Source organism: Neofelis nebulosa, chromosome 9, assembly GCF_028018385.1.
Source record: "Neofelis nebulosa isolate mNeoNeb1 chromosome 9, mNeoNeb1.pri, whole genome shotgun sequence".
Taxonomy (NCBI): Eukaryota; Metazoa; Chordata; class Mammalia; order Carnivora; family Felidae; genus Neofelis; species Neofelis nebulosa.
The window spans coordinates 140,091,516-140,110,668 of record NC_080790.1 but is presented as its reverse complement, the minus strand read 5'-3'; the positions used below and the strand labels follow the sequence as shown (position 1 = coordinate 140,110,668).

General features: G+C 64.5%; 3 protein-coding genes across 5 annotated transcripts in view; 1 reads left to right on the top strand and 2 right to left on the bottom strand.

The window, feature by feature from the left end:
* LAMA5 (laminin subunit alpha 5) overlaps window positions 1-6,556 on the top strand; it is a 51,332-nt gene extending 44,776 nt beyond the window's left edge. Inside the window, 23 exon segments of the mRNA XM_058686136.1 lie at window positions 479-658; window positions 749-897; window positions 978-1,148; window positions 1,273-1,409; window positions 1,484-1,637; window positions 1,774-1,907; window positions 1,983-2,145; window positions 2,551-2,685; window positions 2,806-2,954; window positions 3,025-3,157; window positions 3,241-3,384; window positions 3,488-3,583; window positions 3,585-3,619; window positions 3,723-3,887; window positions 3,994-4,132; window positions 4,244-4,389; window positions 4,458-4,650; window positions 4,726-4,890; window positions 5,023-5,179; window positions 5,277-5,410; window positions 5,508-5,601; window positions 5,759-5,881; window positions 6,067-6,556. Of these exon segments, the coding sequence (XP_058542119.1) occupies window positions 479-658; window positions 749-897; window positions 978-1,148; window positions 1,273-1,409; window positions 1,484-1,637; window positions 1,774-1,907; window positions 1,983-2,145; window positions 2,551-2,685; window positions 2,806-2,954; window positions 3,025-3,157; window positions 3,241-3,384; window positions 3,488-3,583; window positions 3,585-3,619; window positions 3,723-3,887; window positions 3,994-4,132; window positions 4,244-4,389; window positions 4,458-4,650; window positions 4,726-4,890; window positions 5,023-5,179; window positions 5,277-5,410; window positions 5,508-5,601; window positions 5,759-5,881; window positions 6,067-6,206 (3,236 nt within the window). The 3' untranslated portion in view covers window positions 6,207-6,556.
* The window catches only part of MTG2 (mitochondrial ribosome associated GTPase 2), a 243,062-nt gene that overhangs the window by 139,082 nt on the left and 84,827 nt on the right, over window positions 1-19,153 (bottom strand). The window lies entirely within an intron of this gene.
* ADRM1 (ADRM1 26S proteasome ubiquitin receptor) lies at window positions 6,756-13,121 on the bottom strand. Its single transcript, XM_058686150.1, has 10 exons — window positions 12,979-13,121; window positions 12,049-12,262; window positions 11,335-11,451; window positions 9,240-9,363; window positions 8,836-8,922; window positions 8,326-8,407; window positions 7,843-8,075; window positions 7,454-7,611; window positions 7,192-7,294; window positions 6,756-6,986 (listed from the first exon to the last, which is right to left on the bottom strand). The coding sequence occupies exons 2-10, from the start codon at window positions 12,259-12,261 to the stop codon at window positions 6,883-6,885; spliced, it is 1,221 nt and encodes a 406-aa protein (XP_058542133.1). The 5' UTR covers window position 12,262; window positions 12,979-13,121; the 3' UTR covers window positions 6,756-6,882.

Sequence of the window (19,153 nt, the reverse complement as noted above, 5' to 3'; positions counted from 1 at the left end):
GAAGGATGTCCAAGGGAGGACAGGGGTGGTTGGAGGACATGAGGTGTAGGTGGGACCGAGGTGGCCGTTGTGGCCGGAGCCAAGGACGCAGGCAAGGCCTCTGGGCAAGGACCAGTGTGCCCCACCCAGGTCCGACCGTGTGGCTGCCCGCTCGAGGGTAGAACGTGCCACCAAGCTTGCAAATGGGGCCGTGGAGACTTAGCAGGGCCCCGGGACAAAGGACGGTGGCCACGGGGAGGCAGGGCCCTGGGAGGGAGGACGGTGGCCATGGGGAGTGGGCGTTAGGGTGACCGGGCTGTGGTCTGAGACGCTGGCGTCCTCTCCTCTGGTAGAGGAGAGGACGGGACAGACAGCGGTGTTCCCATTGCTTGTTCTCGTGAGCTCTAGGGGGAGCTGGCGGTCTCCCCGGATGGGAGGTGAAGCCAGGGTGGTCCTTGCCTGCGTCGCTCTGAACGTACCTGTCCGCTGCCCACCACAGACGAGACGAGCAGGAAGATCGCTCATGCCAAAGCCGTGGCCGCTGGAGCCCAGGACACGGCCGCCCGTGTGCAGTCCCGGATTCAGGACATGCAGCAGAACTTGGAGCGGTGGCAGGGCCAGTACGGGGGCCTGCGGAGCCAGGACCTGGGCCAGGCGGTCCTGGACGCGGGCAGCTCAGGTGGGCGCCTGGGGTGCGGTGCCCCCGATGGGGGTGGCCCGGGAGCCTGTGAGACGGGGCCATCAGGGTCACCTCCTCTGCTCCCCGCAGTGTCCACCCTGGAGAAGACGCTGCCACGGCTGCTGGCCAAGCTGAGCCTCCTGGAAAACCGTGGGGCGCACAACGCCAGCCTGGCCTTGTCCACCAACATCGGCCGCGTGCGGGAGCTCATTGCCCAAGCCCGGGGGGCTGCCAGCAAGGTGGGCACGAGTGCCGGGGGAGAGCGGGCGTCCGGGGGGTGAGACGGTGGACGCTGATGAGCCACACACCCCCTGCATAGGTCAAGGTGCCCATGAAGTTCAATGGGCGCTCGGGGGTGCAGCTACGTGCCCCTCGGGACCTCTCCGACCTCGCCGCCTACACCGCTCTCAAGTTCTACCTCCAGAGTCCAAAGCTGGCGTCTGGCCAGGTCACCGGGGACCGCTTCGTGCTGTACATGGGCAGCCGCCAGGTACTGGGTGGGCACAGTGGGCACGGCAGTCTGGGCGGAGCCAGGCACCAGGTTGGCAGTGGGGGGGGGGCGGGTGTTGCTGTGCTGGGACCCCCTCCTGCTGAGTCTCCCGCCGCCTCCACAGGCTGTTGGCGACTACATGGGCGTGGCTCTGCGCGACCAGAAGGTGCACTGGGTGTACCGCCTGGGGGAGGCGGGCCCCGCCACCCTGAGCGTGGACGAGAACATAGGGGAGCAGTTCGCCGCAGTCAGCATCGACAGGTGGGTGGCCGGGCCCCCCGTGCTTCCCCTGCCACCTGGCGGGGTCCACTCCTCACCACCCCCTCTGCCCTCAGGACCCTCCAGTTCGGCCACATGTCCATCACGGTGGAGAAGCAGACGGTCCATGAGATCAAGGCCGACACGGTGGCCCCTGGGGCCCAGGGGCTGCTCGGCCTGCATCCTGACAACTTCGTCTTCTACGTGGGGGGCTACCCCAGCGACTTCACGGTGAGCCTGGGCCCGCGCTCCGTCCCGCCAGGCCCTGCTCCGTGTGTGGCTGCGGTCCCGCATGCTACACCGTGGGCACCCCAACTGGGGTCTGCCCTGGGTGAGGGGCGCCCTGACGTGTGCCCTGTGCCCACAGCCCCCGGAGCCCCTCCGCTTTCCCGGCTACCTTGGCTGCATCGAGATGGACACGCTCAACGAGGAGGTTTTCAGTCTCTATAACTTCGAGGAGACTTTCCAGCTGGACACGGCCGTGGACAAGCCTTGTGCCCGGTACGTGCAGCCGGGGCCTGGCCCTCACCTGCGCGCGGCCTGCTCTTGGCTGACCCTGTGACCTCTGACCGGTAGCTCCAAGGCGACCGGGGACCCGTGGCTCACTGATGGCTCCTACCTGGACGGCTCAGGCTTCGCTCGCATCAGCGTGGGCAGTCAGATAAGCCACACGAAGCGTTTCGAGCAGGAGCTCCGGCTTGTGTCCTCCAACGGGATCATCTTTTTCCTGCACCACCAGGCACGTCCGCGGCCCGGCCCCAGCGCGCCCCCTCCCCCCACCACCCTGTACCGACCTTGCACCCCCTCTCCAGCCTCCCCCCCCCCCGCCCCCCCCCCCCGCACCAGCCCTGCTCCCCGCTCCCCGCTCCCTAGTGCCCCACTGCGTTACCGACCTTGCTCTCTTCCTAGCCCCTCCCCTCCCCACCCTGCCGGCCTTGCTCGCCACTCCCTCGGCCCCCCTCCCCCGTACCAGCCCTGATCCCCACTCCCTAGCCCCGCCCCGTACCGACCCTGCTCCCCGCTCCTAGCACTCCCACCGCCCACCCCACACTGACCCCGCTCCTCCTCCCCAGCACCCCCAGCCCATACGGACCCTGCCCCCACCACCCCGTACCGACCCTGCCCGTCCCCCCCCACCCCCCAGGACCAGTTCCTGTGCCTGGCAGTGCGGAAGGGCAACCTCACCCTCCTCTATGACTTTGGCACCGGCCTGCAGGAGGCACAACCACCCCACAACCTGGCGCACAAGCTGCAGGCCCTGACCTCCGCCAGCAAGGCGGTGAGGCTGGGGGGGCGGCCGGTGGGGCCCCGGGGTCACCCTCGGCGGTGAGGCTGGGGGGGGAGGGGCCGGCGGGCCCCGGAGTCACCCTGAAGCCCCCCCCACGCGGGCGCCTCGCAGATCCAGGTGTTCCTGCTGGCGGAAAACCGCAAGCGCGTGCTGGTGCGCGTGGAGAGGAGCTCCGTGTTCAGCGTGGACCAGGACAACACGCTGGAGCTGGCGGACGCCTACTACCTGGGGGGCGTGCCGCCGGACCAGCTGCCCCCCAGGTGAGCCCGCGGTGCCGGGGCGGGCGGGGCCTCCAGCCGGGCGGTGGCCCTGACACCCCTCCCCCCGCAGCCTGCGGCAGCTCTTCCCCTCCGGAGGCTCCATCCGCGGCTGCATCAAGGGCATCAAGGCTCTGGGCAAGTACGTGGACCTCAAGAGGCTGAACACGACCGGCGTGAGCGCGGGCTGCACCGCCGACCTGCTGGTGAGCCCGCCCCCGCCCTGGCCGGCGGCACCCTCTCCGGGCCCGTGTCCGGGGCCCTCACCGTCACCGTCCTCCTCCCGTAGATGCAACGGGCCGTGACTTTCCACGGCGACGGCTTCCTGTCCCTGGAGCTCCCTCACGTCGCTCCCCTCACGGGCCGCGTCTACTCGGGATTCGGCTTCCGCAGCACGCGGGACAGCGGTCTGCTCTACCACCGAGGATCCGAGGTGCGTCAGCGCCCACTCCCGGCAGCGGCCGCATGGGGCTCGGGCGGCTGGAGGGCAGGAGGCGTGCCCCGGCCTGGTCCACTGACCTGGCCGCTGTCCCCAGGATGAGCTATGCCAGGTGTCCCTGAAGCAGGGCCGCGTGACGCTCCGGCTGTTGAGGACGGAGGTGAAAACTCGCGACGGCTTTGCTGACGGTGCCCCCCCATTATGTCGCTTTCTACAGCAACGACACAGGGTGAGCCCAGCCCGCGGGGGCCTCTGGCTGTGGTGCTGGGGGACAGGGCGGCGGCAGGGCCACCGGCAGGGCAGGGTGGGGGAAACACTGCTGTCCCCTGCAGGGTCTGGCTCTATGTGGATGACCAGCTTCAGCAGATGAAGCCCCACCAGGGGCCGTCCCCCGGGCCCCAGCCCCAGCCTCCCCAAGCCGCTGAGCTGTCCTTGGGAGGCAGGCCGGAGCCTGGCGACTTCTTCAGTGGCTGCATCAGCAATGTCTTCGTGCTGCGGTGAGAGCCTCAGGCGGGGGTGTGGGGGCCGCCACCCATCCCCCCACCCCCACCCCCCCCGACGCTGACCACACTGCGCCCCCCCCACCCCCCCCCCCCCCGCCAGGCTCCTGGGGCCACAGCGTGTGTTCGACCTGCAGCAGTACTCCAAAAGCGTCAACGTGACCGCAGACTGCGCTCCTGCGCCACGTGCCCCGACCCCTGGGCGGGCACCTCAAGGACCGCGGGCTGCAGCGCTGCGGAAGGTAGGGCGCGGGGAGGGCAGCGTGAGCGAGGCAGAGCTGGGGACTGTCGGAAGGCGGCCCCCCACGCATTCCTGCGTCCCATCTGACCACCCCGCCACCCCCCCCCCCCAGGCTTCCCGACGCAGCCGCCAGCCCCCCCGGGACCCTGCCTGCACACCACCCCGGCCCCTCAGGACCCCCCGAGATGCCTACCAGTTTGGGGGGCCCTTGCCCAGTCACCTAGAGTTTGCCCCCGTCCCGGCCCCCCCGGGGGACTGGTAAGTCCGGGCCAGGTGGGGTGGGTGTGGGGGGGCCGCCCAGGCTGATGGCGCCGCTTGGCTTCCAGGTCCCAGGTCTCGATGCTGGTCCGCCCTCGCGCCCCCCGAGGACTCCTGCTCCTCGCCGCCCCTCTCGTGGCCGGCGGCCCCTCCCTGCTTCTCCTCCTGAGCCGTGGACGCTTTGTCGCTCAGACAGAAGGGCCCGGGCCCCGGCTCCGTGTCCAGAGCCGCCGGCGTTCACGGGCTGGCCGGTGGCACATGGTGAGGCACTGAGGACAGGGGACACGGGCAGGGCCCTGGGAGCTCCCGCTCTGACACACCCCCTCCCGCCCCCAGGTGTCTGTGCGGTGGGAAAAGACTCGGATCCAGCTGGTGATAGACGGGGTCCGGGCCCAGGACCGGGAGCGGCCTGGCCAGCAGCGCCGGGAGCCCGGGAGCCCCCGGCCCCGAACTCTCTTCGTGGGGGGCCTTCCTGCCGGTGGCTTCAGCCCTAGGCCCCCAGTGAGAAGCACCTCAGCGCCCCCCCCACACCCCCGAGAACCACCTTGCCCCCCCCCCCCCCCCCCCCCCCAGCTGAACTCCTCTCCCGGGGCTCCGGGGCCCTCCCCACACCAGCCCGTCTGTGCCCCACAGGTGGCCGTCAGCGGCTTCAGTGGCTGTGTGAGGAGACTGAGGCTGGATGGGCGGCCTCTGGGGCCCCCCACACGGGTAGTGGGGGTCACACCGTGCTTCTCAGGCCCCCTGGAGAAGGGCCTGTTCTTCGCAGAGAGCGGGGGAGTCGTCACCGCAGGTCTGTAGGGCATCAGTGCGCCCCCAGCCCTCTGGGGAGGGGGTGGGGCTCTGGGGCGGGCAGCGCCGCCTCCCTCCCTCACAGTGCCTCCCCACAGACACCCTGGGGGTCACCCTTCTTGACGTGAGCCTGGAGCTGGAGGTACGGCCCCAGACCGCTTCCGGCCTCCTCTTCCACCTGGGCCGGGGCCGGGCGCCCCCCTACCTGCAGCTCCAACTGCGAGAGAAGAAGGTAGGTCGGGCGGGCGGCGGTGTGGGGCGCGCTGCTCCCACACCACAGTGTGGACCTGGGGTAGGGACGCTCTCCTGACTCACCCGCCCCGCCCCAGGTCCTGCTGCGGGCGGACGACGGTGGCGGGGAGTTCTCCACGTGGGTGACGTGCCCTGCAGCCCTGCGTGACGGGCAGTGGCACCGACTGGCAGGTGAGCCGGGCCCCCCCTCCCATGGCAGAGCTCCCACCCCGCGCCTTTGTGCTTGGGGGAGTGCCCAGGAGGGGCAGCCGCGGACCGCCCAGGGGGACCCCCTGGGCAAACAGCCCAGGGCCCTCCCAGCCCAGTTACAAGGACCCTGTGCCCGCAGTGACCAAAGGCGGGAATACCCTCCAGCTGACGGTGGACACACAGACCAACGGCACCCGCGGCCCCACGGTGGCAGTGGCCTCAGGGGACGCCCTGGCCCCTCTGCACCTTGGGGGCCTGCCCGGTGAGTGTGGCCTCTGCCTGGGGGTGGGAGTGGCCCCTGAAGGATCAGGTGCTGGGATCCCTCTGCTTCCACCCCACCTCCTGGGATGGGGCAGCCGGGGAGACAGGTTTGGGGGGAGGGGGCGCTGCTGGTGGGACATTGGCCTCTGTTCCCAACCTGTCCCCCGTCTCCCTTCGTGCCCCCAGGGCCCACGGACACACAGGCTGGGCCTCTGGCCTACCATGGCTGCATGAGGAACCTGGTGGTGAACCGGTCCCCCGTCACCTGGCCTCGCTCTGTGGGTGTTCAGGGGGCAGTGGGGGCCAGCGGCTGCCCTGCCACCTAGCGCGGCTGCCCCTCCAGTGGCCGTGCAGGACAAGTCTTCAGGGGCCCCGGGCCTGGAGTCCACGGGAGGGCCGCCCCAGGCAGGCGGGCTCCCACCTCGGAGCCCGCAGGCCCTGCCCTCTGCTGTTTCAAAGTCTGTGTCTGTCTGGATTCTAGGTTCTAGGGGTGATGAATCTTCTTTCTGGAAATGGCTTTAAGTTACATCTCTTTAAACAAAAGGATAAATTCTATAAACTGGGGGTTTTAATACGTTTTCTCTTTCAGTTTCGTTGAGGTTTTCCTCCACCAATTTTTAGTAACGTGAGAAATCTGCCCTGCTTCTGAAATTAAAAAGTTACTACTTCTGTTTAACGGAGCGTTGACTTTAATTGTGAGAGGAGAAAAGCAGTCAGAGGCGATCCAGCCTCCGGACGTGCTCACGGGGGCAGCGCCGGCCCGGGGGCGCCCCTCGCCCGGAGTGGCTGTCCCCCCAACCCCAAGTCAGAACTGCCAGGGCTGGAGGGGCAGCGCTCGGCCCGGCTCCCTCCTGGGCACACGGGAAGACCAGAGGTGGCAGGTAAAAGACAAGACCTTTATTTCTCAGCAAGCGGAACGGAGGTGAGGGCGCGCTCCGCGCCACAGGCGCCATCGCAGAGGCCGCCGGCTGCGAATCCCCACCCCTTGGGGACAGCGGATGATTAATCTAAGCTCATGTCCTCCTCTTCGTCCTTCTTGTCCTTCCCGTCGCCCTCCTGCTCGGATCTGGCACTGTTCTGCATGGCTTTGGCAAATGCTTCCACATCTAAAATACATTTAAAAACGTGAGGCGCCCTTCCTAGACCCCGGCCTGAGACTGCCAGCTGGAGGGCACAGGAGATGAAAACGTCAACACCAAGGCCCAGGGCCACAGAACCTCCAGGGCCCAGCCGGCCAGCCCGGTGCCATGCAAACTACAAGGAAAAAAACAAACCCTGCCCTGGGCGCAGGGTGGGGGCGCGGGCACTTACCGCCTTTGTTGGCCGCCTCCACGGCCTCTGCAGGCAAGCCAAACTGGCACATGAGGGGCCCCAGCTGCCCAGAGGCCAGGGCTGCACTGAACATGCCCAGGGCCTGCGAAAGAAAGCCAGACGCCCCCTGAGCCCACGCTATTGGTGAAAGCCCGGGAGGAGGGGTGGGGACGCTCCGCGACCGGGAGCCACGCTGAAGCTCGGTGAGCTGTGCCCCCTTCCACCGAGCACATGGCAGGGGCACCCAGGCCACAGCGTCTACCTGCTGGAACTGGGGCGAGGTCAGCGTGTTCTGGATCTCCTCTGCCGTCTGTGGCAGCGACTCCCCAGAGGGCAGGTAGGGTAAGAGGCGCTCCTGGACGTCCGCATTGGCGAGGATAGGTGCCATGATCTCGGGCGTCAGGACACTGGCCAGGTCAACTAAGACATAAGCGCAGGGCCGTCAGCGGCTCGAGGCCGACACAGACACCCACGTAGGAAGCCAGCCGCGGACGCCCGAGCCACGAAATTGGCGGGTGTGGCAAGGCGAGGGGGGCAGCGGCTCAGCCCGGGGACATGCTCGGCCCCAGGCCTCGGAAAGCCAGCAAGCGAGCAGGCGGGGGGCGGCAGGCACCTTCACCCCCCAGCCCGGACCCGAGGAGCCCATGTTACCTTGCTGGCCGCCTCCTGGCCCTGCCGGCACGTTCATAGTAGCTAGAATGCTCTGAAGGTCGCTCAGCTGGATGGGCTGGGTTGGGCTGGCTGCCGTGCTGGTTCCGTTACCTGAACTGGGTGCGGGGCTGGGGCTGGTCACCGAGGCGGCTGCTGGAGCGGAAGGGGCGGGGGTGGCTCGGGTAGAAGAGGTGGTGGAGGACGGGGTGACTGCTGCCGACTGGCTCCGCGAGCTGGGGAGAGCGAGGGCAGCGATGGGACGGCCTCACACCCTGAGGGTGCCCGCATCAGTCCTGCCCCCAACGTCCCGGAACTGCTGGGACTCCGGAAGAGTCCAGGCCCCAAAGGACCCACCCCGGGGGGTCATGGCGGGGGTGGGGGGGGGTGGGTCTCTGTCCTTCGCCATCTCCTATGTCCGGTCTCCTTCGAACGAGGGGACGCCTGGGGGCACACAGGCATGGTGGGGCGGAGCACAGGGCTCACCTGGACGAAGAGCTGCTCGCCGGAGGCCCTCCACTCCCCAGTAAGCTGGCCAGGCCTGGCCCGGTCAGGGCCCCCAGTCCCCCTGCGAGCAAAGAGACGTGAGCTCAGATGCCACACCCTCCCGAAGAGCCCACCTCTCCCGGCCAAGCATCCTGCACGAAACCCAAGGGATGAGGGGAAAGCGGAGGCCACAGCGGGCTGAGGTGCCGGACTAGCGACTGCCTCACTCCATTGGGTCCGGGCACCTCCGTCCCGGTCTGCAGACGACGCACTAACACGCGCTGCAAACCCGGCAGAGCAGCGAGCGCTTCCCAGGCGTGCGCGACACACACCCGCCCCGGCACAACAGCGGGGGCAGCAGGGAACGGGGGGCCCTTCCCGGGGAAGCCGGCATGAGGGACACGTGTTCACAGAGACCACTCGGAGCCCACGAGGAACTAAAGGAAGAACTCGAATGGCAAAGCGGCCCTAACTACGGCTGTCCGCCCCTAGCGCAGGCCGCGGGGTTACCCAGTCCTCCAAGGCCGGCGGGTCCAATGAGCTGCATGAGCTGGCTGTGGCTCATGTTCCCCAGCAGACTCTGCAGGCCGCCCTCGCCTGTAAGACAGGAGGTGCTCAGACTCGGGCCTGTCGCCGGGTCAACACCCACGGGGCCCCGGGGAGGCTGGGGGACTCGGGCTGACGCGGAGACGGAGCGCGTGCTGGGACCTCTCCCTCGGCGCTCCCCCAAACCACAAGTGCCACGAGCCGACAGGGTGGAGCTCAAACGTTTCACCCCTGGAAGGTGGGGCTGGGGACCGATGGGAGCTGGGACGCCTCCGCGTCCCTTCAAAACAACCAGCCTGCACCATCAGGGATCCAAGACCTCGCCACGTGCTCGGACACCCCAGCGTGTTCTGGGAGGTGACCGTTACCGCCCAGTGCAGAGAGCTCGTGGCCTCCACTCCCACTCGCCCCCAGCGCTCCAGGCATCGGGGGGTTGTTCAGATACTCGTTGACCTTGCGGCAGTGCTCCTCGTCCTGGTCCGTCTTGGGCTCCTGTGGGGGGAGGGGGTACAACCGGAGCTGCCACAGGGCAGCCCGCCTGCCACCGAAGGAGCTCGCACACGAGGGTGAGGGGCTCAGACGGGTGATGTTACCTGTCCACAGTCACACAGCACTGAGGACGGGGCCCAGCAGGGCGGACAGGGACAGCAGTCCCACAAGACCGCCGGTGCCGTGGCAACGCTGGTTCTCAGGGTAGGGACACTGCAGCGCTAAAACCGCCCTACGTGCACCCGCAAGGCCTTCTGACCCTCCAGGACCGGACCCTTTACACAACAGTCTAAGAGCCACGAAACCCTCCGGTGACCCGCGTGAAGCCACAAAACCACCGGTTGTGACCCCACGGCGCACAGAGCAGCCCCAGCCGTGGCCCCTCGGGTCCGCTGGGAGCTCCATAAAGAGGCTCGCAGGCGCTCACCAGCCACAACCTCCCGAAGTGCCCCCAGGCCCACGAGCCAGAGTGCCCACGACCCATTCCTCCGTCCCTGAGTGTGCACCGTGGGCCTGCAGGGTGCTAGGGACACAGAAGGGACAGAACAGAGCTCCTCCCCTCCAGGGCAGAAGGAAGCGGGGAGAAGGGCAAAATCGGGAGAAACAAAAACAGGAGAGCTGGCGAAACGATTTTTTTATTACTATTACAAGTTTCTATTTTTGAGCGAGCACGCGTGTGGTGGAGGAGTGGGGGGTGGGGACAGGATCCCAAGCAGGCTCCCAGCTGTCAGCACAGAGCCAGACATGGGACTCGAACTCACGGACCCTGAGTTCATGACCTGAGCCAAAGTCGGACGCTTAGCCGACTGAGCCCCCCAGGCACCCTCTGGGGAAACATTTCTTGGCAAAACTGGGGAAACAAGCTCATGGCCCCATCTCTGTCTGCAGACGAAGTTTTAACGGAACAGGGCTGCACCCATTCGTTCACTTCTCGTCCACAGTGGCTTTCACGCTCCTTCGGCAGAAGCACAGCCTGTCCAGCCCACAGAGAGGAAAACCTTTTCTGCCTTGTTCCAGAAAGTGCTGGGGGGAGGGCAATAGGTTCACCTCTGGGGAAGGAAAGTGGCAACATCTGTCAAAACTGCAAAACCGGGGACATCTGGGCGGCTCAGTCGACAAAGCGTGGGGCTCTCGATGTCAGCTCAGGCCACGATCTCATGATCTCGTGGTCCCCCACTAAGTGTGGAGCCCGCTTGGGATTCTCTCCCTTTCTCTCTGCTCCTCCCCTGCTCAGGCACACACCTGCGAGCTCTCTCAAGACGTTAAAAAACCCAAAAAACAAAAAAACCCTGCAAATGCACTCGTTTACCCCCTTCTACCAAGTCCGCTCTGGATTTTAACACGGCGATCACCACCACCCCCTGTACGGGAAACAAACCTGGTGTAAAATCACTCTTTAATACGCCGCCTGCAACAAATCGGAGGTGCAAACGGGCCCAACGGCCAACAGGTGGGAGAAGGCTGGGCGGCTGTTACGCCCAGTGGGATGCTGCCTGCCGCCGTGGGCACCAGGACGCCCTGCCGCGCTGACCCGAACACCCCAAAGCACACAACTGGGGGGAGGGGGAGGCAGGGCTCAGAAATGCCTGGAAAAGAACACTCCGTTTCTGTACAAATACACAGCAAGGAGAAAGCGTGTGGTCAACCTTGCTTCCGCCGTGCGTGCTCACAGCCCAGGGGGGCGGGGGGAAGAGTGTGTGACAAGCACATCATGGGCCGTGTGCCCGTCGACGCATCAAGACCGGGGCCCAGTCCAGAAACCGCTCTGTGTGCCAGGGAGTTCCGGGTCGTGAAAGGGCACCGGGAGCCCAGCCACAAGTGTGTACCCTCTGCAAAGGTCCCCTGCTCTGCTGCCTTTGGCGCTAGGAGCCCCACGGAAATTCTCAGGTTCCGCGGCAGTCACCCTCGGCCAGCACCAGCCCTACCGCCCGGTGAGCCACGAGGAAAGACAACAGGCCAACAAAACCTACCCACCTGCATCCAGAAAAAGAGCCGTTTAGACCCTGCCTTAAACTTGAGCACGTAGACCCTCCCGCTGGGGCACTGCGGCACGCGCTTGAACTCACAGTCGTCAGGAAAGATGATCAAATCCTTCAGAGAGCCACAGGGGAGGAGTTAGCGTCACACAAACACTGCCTTCGCGGGAAACACGCTGGGTCCCGTGTCGGGGGAGGGGGCGGGGTACACGATGCACCACCGGGTGGAGAGGCCAGGGTCACAGGCACCCCACCAAGGGCATGAAGGCCGGGAGAGGGGTTCGATGCTCAACAGGGAAGGGGGCCTTTCGGCTTTTCAAGGATTTTGAACAGAGACGTCTTGGGAACGACGTTCCCAGGTGAGTTCAAAGTGGGTCTGCACTGCTCTCAACAAGGAACACACGAGCCTGGAGAACAGACAGCGCTAAAAAGGAGGAGAGCTGGTGGAGCGCAGCGTTTACACGGCACCCGAATCCCAGGCACAATGACGGGAGCAGTCTACAGATCCGGGGCGGGAGACCCGAATGCCCGTGAGCAAAGCGGAACAGCTGGTGTGGGCCCCCGGAGCAGCGGCGCCCACATGTCCCAGCAGCACACGCCCACCGTAACAGGGCAGCTGCGTGTCCAGAGCCAAGTGTGAGCAGCTACGTGTGCTTCTGGAAAACCGGACCGTGCTGACGACCAGGCGGGCTTCCTAAGACCAGACACTTACGTCCTCCACGTTCCCAGATGTCCTGTCCTTCCAGCAAAAGTGAATGAGGGAGTCATCCGTCTGCTGAATGTACACGAGCCCTTTCCGTTTATCTGGGGTGACAGTAGTTCCTTTTAGCGACATCTTTCCTGCACGGAACTCCACCAGATACTTGTTGGAGGAGCCTCGGGAGCCTGGCACCAGGCTTGGAAACAGAGCGCCTGAAGTCGTCATCCTGGAAGAGCGACCAGCAAGCAAACCCGGTCAGGATCGTGAAAGTCCCAGCTTCCTCGTCCAATGTGACACTGGCGGGACAGAGCGAAAGGCCGCCACCAGGCCGGGAGAGAGGGGGCCCCCCGCGGCGGCGCAGTCTCCCTGGAGCACGCAGCCAGCAGGTGCCCGGGCGCGGCCGCAGCTGCTTCTCAGGTTTCTCCACGATCGGAATTAACCTGTGCCCCCCAACCGCGCCCCGCTTCCCGCCGAGAACCCCGCTCAGCGCCACTTCTGCGGCCCGGGCCCCGAACAAGCTCAGCAACGTGAGCTAGGAGGAGACGGCGCCGACACCTCGGACAGGGCCGAGACTCCGGCCGGGCTCCGTCGGGGCACGCCCGTTAAGCTGCGACTCGGCAGACCGGCGCCCTTGCACAAACGAGCGCGGTGGGAGGGTGGGGGAGGAGACGGGACAAGCCCCAGGACCGGGGTCGCGCCGCGCCGACCAGGCTCCTCCGCGCGGGGCCCACGGGCCCACCCCGACCTCGCGGCCCCCGCGGCCCCCGCGTCGCGCGGGGCGGTCGGGCCGGCACGGCCGCCGCCGGCCCGAGAGCCCGAGGCCCCCACGGCCGTCGCCCCGCGCACGGCCCCTGGCCTCCGCCGACCCGACCCCGGCTCGGGGACCCCAACGGCGCAGGCTCCTCCCCCGCAGCCGTCCCCGCCCCCCGGCGACCCCCGCACCTGGCCCGCGCCGCGACTCGGCCGAGAGGCGCCGTCCGGGCTCGCTCTTCCTCCTCAGCGCCTGCCGGGCCCCGCCGGAAGTTCTTTCTCGTTCCGCCCCTCCCGCCGCTCTCGCCGCCGATTGGGCCGTGCCAGGGGCGGGGCCGACGCTGAACCGCCAGCGATTGGAAAGGGCAGCCGTCCATCGGCCCGCCGCGCCCCGCCCCGCGCCCCCTTCCGGCGGAAGCGCGGGCGGGCGGCGCGCGGGCCAGAGCGGCCCCTATTGTTGCTGTGTCATAGGGGTGCGGCGGCGGCCCCTGGCGGCGGCGACCGGAGTGGCGTGGCAGGCGCCGACCCAGGGGTGGGCGTTGGAGCCCACATCCCCACCGTCGCGGGAGAGCGGCGGCACCTGCGAGGCGCGAGGGGGCGTCTCAGGTTCACGGCCAGCGCTGCAAGCCAGGTCCCAGAACGTGGAGGAAACAGTCCCCGAGTCAGGGGAAGGGCGTCTTAGGACCCGGGGGTTGGGGAGGGCCGGCTTCACGACCGCAGGGGTATGTGACTGAACCAAAGCCCAGGGCTCCGGGGCCTGGGACGCAGAGCCCACGACATCAACGATGGTCCTCGGGGGGCGACAGAAGTCCCGTGCGGTACCCCCGGCCCCGTTTCCCCCGTAATGGTGCTAAGATGGGTACCCCCTGTTCTCCCCCAGGGGCCCCCCATTCCAGTGAGGACAGTGCTGGCATGGCTGCCTCCCTTCTCCCTGGGGGGGGGGGGGCGGGGGGCCCCTACTGACCCCATTCTTGTCCAGCCCTCCCCCCCCCCCCCAATACCAGCGAAGACAGTGCTGGCACGGCTGTTCCCCACACTCCTTCTGTGCCTGGAGTCCCCAGAGGCTGATGTGTGTGCTCAGAGTGGAGGGCAAGAAGCCCGTCGTCCATACTCACAATGAGTGACAGGTGGCCCTCCTGCTGGTCTTTGAGCCGCGTTTCCATCCTACACTTTGCTTCGAGGCTCCAAGCAGTTAGCAAGGGGGCGCACACGGAGCCCTGCACCCTCCCTGCCCCGTGCTAGACCCCCGTCCGCCACCAAAGCAAGGCCACTGTGCGAGCTGCCTGACGATTTACCAACTAGATGTATACACGGGCTTTGTTTGAAAGCTTTTTGTAAAAAGTGTAAAAGTGGAAAGTAGTTTTGTTTTGAAGATTTATTCACGCTGGTACGTGTGGGTCTGGTGCATTATTTTAATTCCTGTATAACCTGTGTAATAATAGTCTGAAGGACAACCGCTTCTGTGTCCATTGTCTTGAGATCTAAAGACTCACCAATTTTGTTTTGGAAAATATAGCTGCTTTTCATTAAAAATTGTTATTTATGTTAATAATGAGTTCGTTGTCTTTTTATTAGTTAAATACCTTTACTTTTCTTCATTTCGTTTCTAGTAGGGTGAATCCCAACAGATAAGAGCCCCCACACAAACTCCACCGCCCTTGATAATTCCTGAGACCACAGGGGAGAGGGGCGCAGCTGTAAGCCTGTGACCGTGACCGCCCTCTCGGAGCTCAGGGGAAGCCGGAAAAGACAACAACGGGAAGATCCGCTCCAGGTGCCCCCAAGATGGGCCAGCGGGCAGGCGGCACTTGTTCAAAGTCAGGAAAAGTTAAAAAGCTGCCACAGGAAGCCGCAGGGAGACCAGCGAACTTTCCAGACCCTGCAGAGCATGGGGCCTCGGAGGGCACTAACCAGAGCGTCTCCTCAAGCAGGGGGTCGAGCCTGGGGCCGGCCCGGTGACGACATGTGAATGAGAAACAGGCATGGCCCAGGCCCCCGCCGCGGGGCGCCGTGGGGAACACGGCATTGGGGTGCGCCCTGGCAGCCCCAGCAGAGCCGGAAGCCCCCGCGGCTCCTCCTGCGCCAGGCGGCAGGGCCTGGGCGCAGCAGCTAGAGAGGGGGCAGGACATGCCCAGATGCGTCACCAGAGAGGGCACGGCCGGCAAGACACACAGGAAGAGAGCCACACCGTTGTTCCTGCGAGTGCAGTGCAAACACGTGGAGTAGAACTGTCAGAGCAGAGGACAGACGGTGCGGCGATAGCAGGCGCCACCAGAGAACACGGTTTGGCGAGTGGGGTTTTGTTTTTCTTTCTTTCCTTTGAGTGACATGTGCCTTTTCAGAGCAATCACAGGTTCTTACCAAAATGGAGCCCGTCGCTCTCCACAGATGCACAGCGTCCTTGCCACGAACCCCCCGCAGAGGGTGTGCCGTGACAGCCCACGGCCCCCACGGACATGCGACGTCGCCAAGAGCCCATCTCGGTGCACACAGCCCGCGGGTTTGGACAAACGTATGGTGTGCGCCCACCATCTCCCTGCCCGGAAGTGCCCCGCGCCCTCCTGGCCATCGCTCCCTCTTCCCTAAGCCCTGGACGCCACTGGTAACTTTTCTCCAATCTTGTTCTGTTGTGATAAGATACACGGGACATACGATCTACCGTCTGAACATTTTTGAGTATGCCGTTAGGTGGTGGTAAATACATCGTGATGTTGTGACGTCTCACCGCCGTCCACCTCCAGAGCCCCCGTCACCTTGTGAAACACCAGCTGCCCGTCCCGTGTCCCCTGCTCCGGCAGCCACCACCCTACTGCCTCCAGCATTTTGACGACTCTGCCTAATGCGATCGGTGGAATCAGACAGCATCTGTCTTTCTGTGGCTGATTTCAGTGAGCACAACATCCTCAAGGTTCACCCGTGTGGCAGCAGGTGTCAGAACATCCCTCCTTTTCAAGGCGGAGTAACAGCCCCTGGTCCGGGCGGACTGCATCTTGCTCGTCCGTTCGTCCGATGGGGGGACACGAGGGCTGCTCGCGGGCTTCAGCGATGCTGCCTCACGCTGCTGTCGACGTGAATGTCCAAGTCTCTCTCCCAGACCTTGCTTTCAAGTCTTTTGGGCCCGTAACCACAGCGGAATTGCTGGATCATCTGGTAATTCTATTTTTAATTTTTTGAGGAGCTGTCATACCGTCTTCCACAGCAGCTGCCCCGTTTTCTGTTCCCACAGACAGCGCACGAGGGTTCCGATTTCTCCACGTTCTCGCCAACACTTGGTTTTTGCTTGTTCTCGACAGCTGCCACCGTAATGGGTGTGAGGCGGGACCTCCGTGTCGTCGTGAGTTGCATTTCCCACAAGATTGGCCATGTCGCGCATGTTCCCACGGGCTTATGGGCCGCTTGCGCGTCTTTGGAGAAATGTCTGGTTTTGAATCAGGCTGGTTTTTGTTTGCCCGGTGTTAGGGCCTGGCTCTGGCAGCACTGAGTGCTCCGCGGTCCCCATCATCAGATACGGCAGAGGCTTGTGGAGCCCCTTGTCCGTGCACCTGGGCATCCCGAGGGCACTGCCATCCTGTGGACCGTCTGTCCCTCTGACCAGAGCCACCATGGCTATTTGGATGACCATCTCCGCTCAGCTCCTCCCCCTGCGAAGTATGTAGCTGCTGGGCACCTAGGCCAGCAGCCAGGCAGCACGGACCTTCCGGTCAAACTCACACCGCGTTCTGGGCATTCTGTTGTTGTCACTGGGGGCTCCGATCCCCAGGAGAGAAGAGAGACGGTCAGTCAGAGCTCCCCACTTCCCTTCACGCACCCATTGTGCCCACACAATGGTGTCACGGTGTCCCCGAGCCCCCACCACCATGACAAACGGTTTTCTGAAGCAATCCGTGTGCGGGGCCAATCCTACAGAGTGCACAGTCCAATCCGACACCCGTGCGCGGGGACTCGTCTGTAGCCGATCTGCAGTCCTTTCCAGAGAGGCCAGAACGACTGGGACAGTGAAAACTTGCTCAGTGCAGAGCAAGTGTCAGCCACCACCCACTTCCAAGGAAATCTGTATTTGGAGCTGGGGTTGAACATTCACCTTCACGGATCTGTTCAGTCCTCCAAGAAGAACCTCCGAGAGTAGTGGATGCTGCTTACACGGATGGGTACTGACAGTTATGACCTATTACAAAAATAAATCCGTCTCACCAGCCATACTCTTGCCTGACATTTTCGAGCTACACTGACACAGGATAAACAGCGTGGCGGGCCAGCCAAGCACGTGCACAGCAAGGAAGGAAGGGCCTGTGTCTGTGTGTCGTCGCCTGCTGCAGAGACCACGGGGCCTTTACGAATCGTCTGACACAGGACCGTTTGGTTCTCAGAGGGGCGACGGAGCTGTGCAGCCAGGGAAGGGCTGACTGTCCAGTAAACTCATGCAAGAGACACGAAAAACAGTTTTTACTTTGCAAAACCCTCCCACCACGCACGCAAAAGACAGTGAGGCCCAAAGTAATACAGGTGGAGGGAAGACCACCGGTGTGCCTTGGGTCTGGTTACATGCTCTGATCCGGGACCCCAATCTCTGCACCACTGTGGACCTGAGAAAGTCCTCGGGAAGACGTCTGAAAGTGGAGACATTGAGACGGGAGAAACCAGGACCGGCGGGAACCTCGTGCCGACTGAACTCTCCTCGCCGCCCAGCCCTCCCCTCGGAACGCAGGGGTGATCAGGAGAAGGGCCACTGGTGCTTCCCAACTGGGAACTTTATCAGCACATCCGTGCTCTGTGCTCCTCGTGCGTACGTGAGACTGGGAAAGCCGGTGAGTCACCAACTCTGTTGGGGAGCACTCTTTCCCAAGGAGCCAGTGTCCCGAAAGGAGGCTTGTGGCCAGGGCCGCCTGGAGGGCTGCCTGCACCTTGGGGAGCCTCCTGGCATTCCTCTCCTGTTCTGATTTCCTGACTCCATGTTCCGACCAGAACCCAGCAAGCGGATGGCACGGTCTCCGCTTCACCGGACGCACCTCCCTGGCGGGTCGGCGTCACGCTCAGTCAGACACGCAGCCAGCGGCACCGGGCCTGGGCCTGCCCAGTGCCCCCAGAGGCCACCAAGGCTGCACTTGATGCCTCTCCCAGTGCCAGGCCCGCTTGGTCTGACACGGGTCCCCAAAGCAGGTCACGTGTCTGGCAGACCGGTGGGCTGACACTTCCACGCGCTTTGCGGAAGGAGTCTGAAGGGGGTCGCGGTGGCCAAGCCCTCGGAGCTGCTCCTCAGGGGCGCCCTCCCTGCGGCCGCTCCGGCTCTCCACGCCAACACTCCCACGTGGCCGCTACCCTCCTAGGGCCCGGTGTCTGTGCAGAGCCGTCTGGGCCCTCACGCATCCCTCCCACCCGTGCCGGGAAGTGGCAACCCGGGGTGGCAAAATGCCGTGATGTCCCCGAGGGCCCGGGGCCTGCTTCTCCGCGGCCTCCTCCTGAGCAGGAGCCACAACCAGGTGCCAGTGACGTCCTGACCCTGGCTGCTTGGGGACAGATTTGTGCCAGCCCCCCCCCCCCCCCGCCCCCAAACAGACAGGACTGTCGGGTCTCCAACACCAGGTGGCCTATGAAACCTAGTCAACGCCAGGGGCCCCATGACATTAGGTTATATCGCACACGAGACATATTCCAACGTGGTGTCTCTCTGTCCCTGGCTGAACCTCCAGCGGCTGACAACTGTGTGCCCAGTCAAGGACGCGAGACTGGATCCTCACCTCAAAGGGGAGCAAACTCATCACATCGAGAGTTTAGGGGAGAGTATGCTCTACTGTCCCTGCTGCACAGATGGTCGAAGTTACAAAATTACTCTAGAAAGCCCCTGGGTCCTTACGGCAAAGCCATAATGACATCAACGTGTGGCTGAGAAGCCACCACTTTCCACACAGGCCAAAAGCATCGGTAGCAGGTGCCTGTGTTTTAAGATGCGTTTTCTAGTGACAAAAATCTTTAGTAGAGACAAACCTCTGGCATCTGAAATGACCAAGGGAGACGAAGTTGAGGCAGTCACTTTACACGTTGGCATTTGCAGAGACCGAAGTTTAAAAACCATAAGCCAAGTGAGGACGGCCCCACAAACACGTATGTTCTGGTGTCCACCGTCCCGCCCTCCTCCTCTGGGGCCTGGGCCCGGTGCGTGCTGAAAACCGGCCTCCCCAGCAGACTCAAAAGTGCAAACCTCGTTGGCCTGTTATCAGTGGCAGTGAGAAACGGACTCATCTGCAAGAAGCTCTTAAACTGCCCGAAATACTGTCCCTTTAAACGTGTCCTAGGACTGTGCCCTTCGACATTTTCAGCTCGCCCTCCCTCGTGGACAGCGAACCCGCCCACGGCCACAGGTGCATGAGGT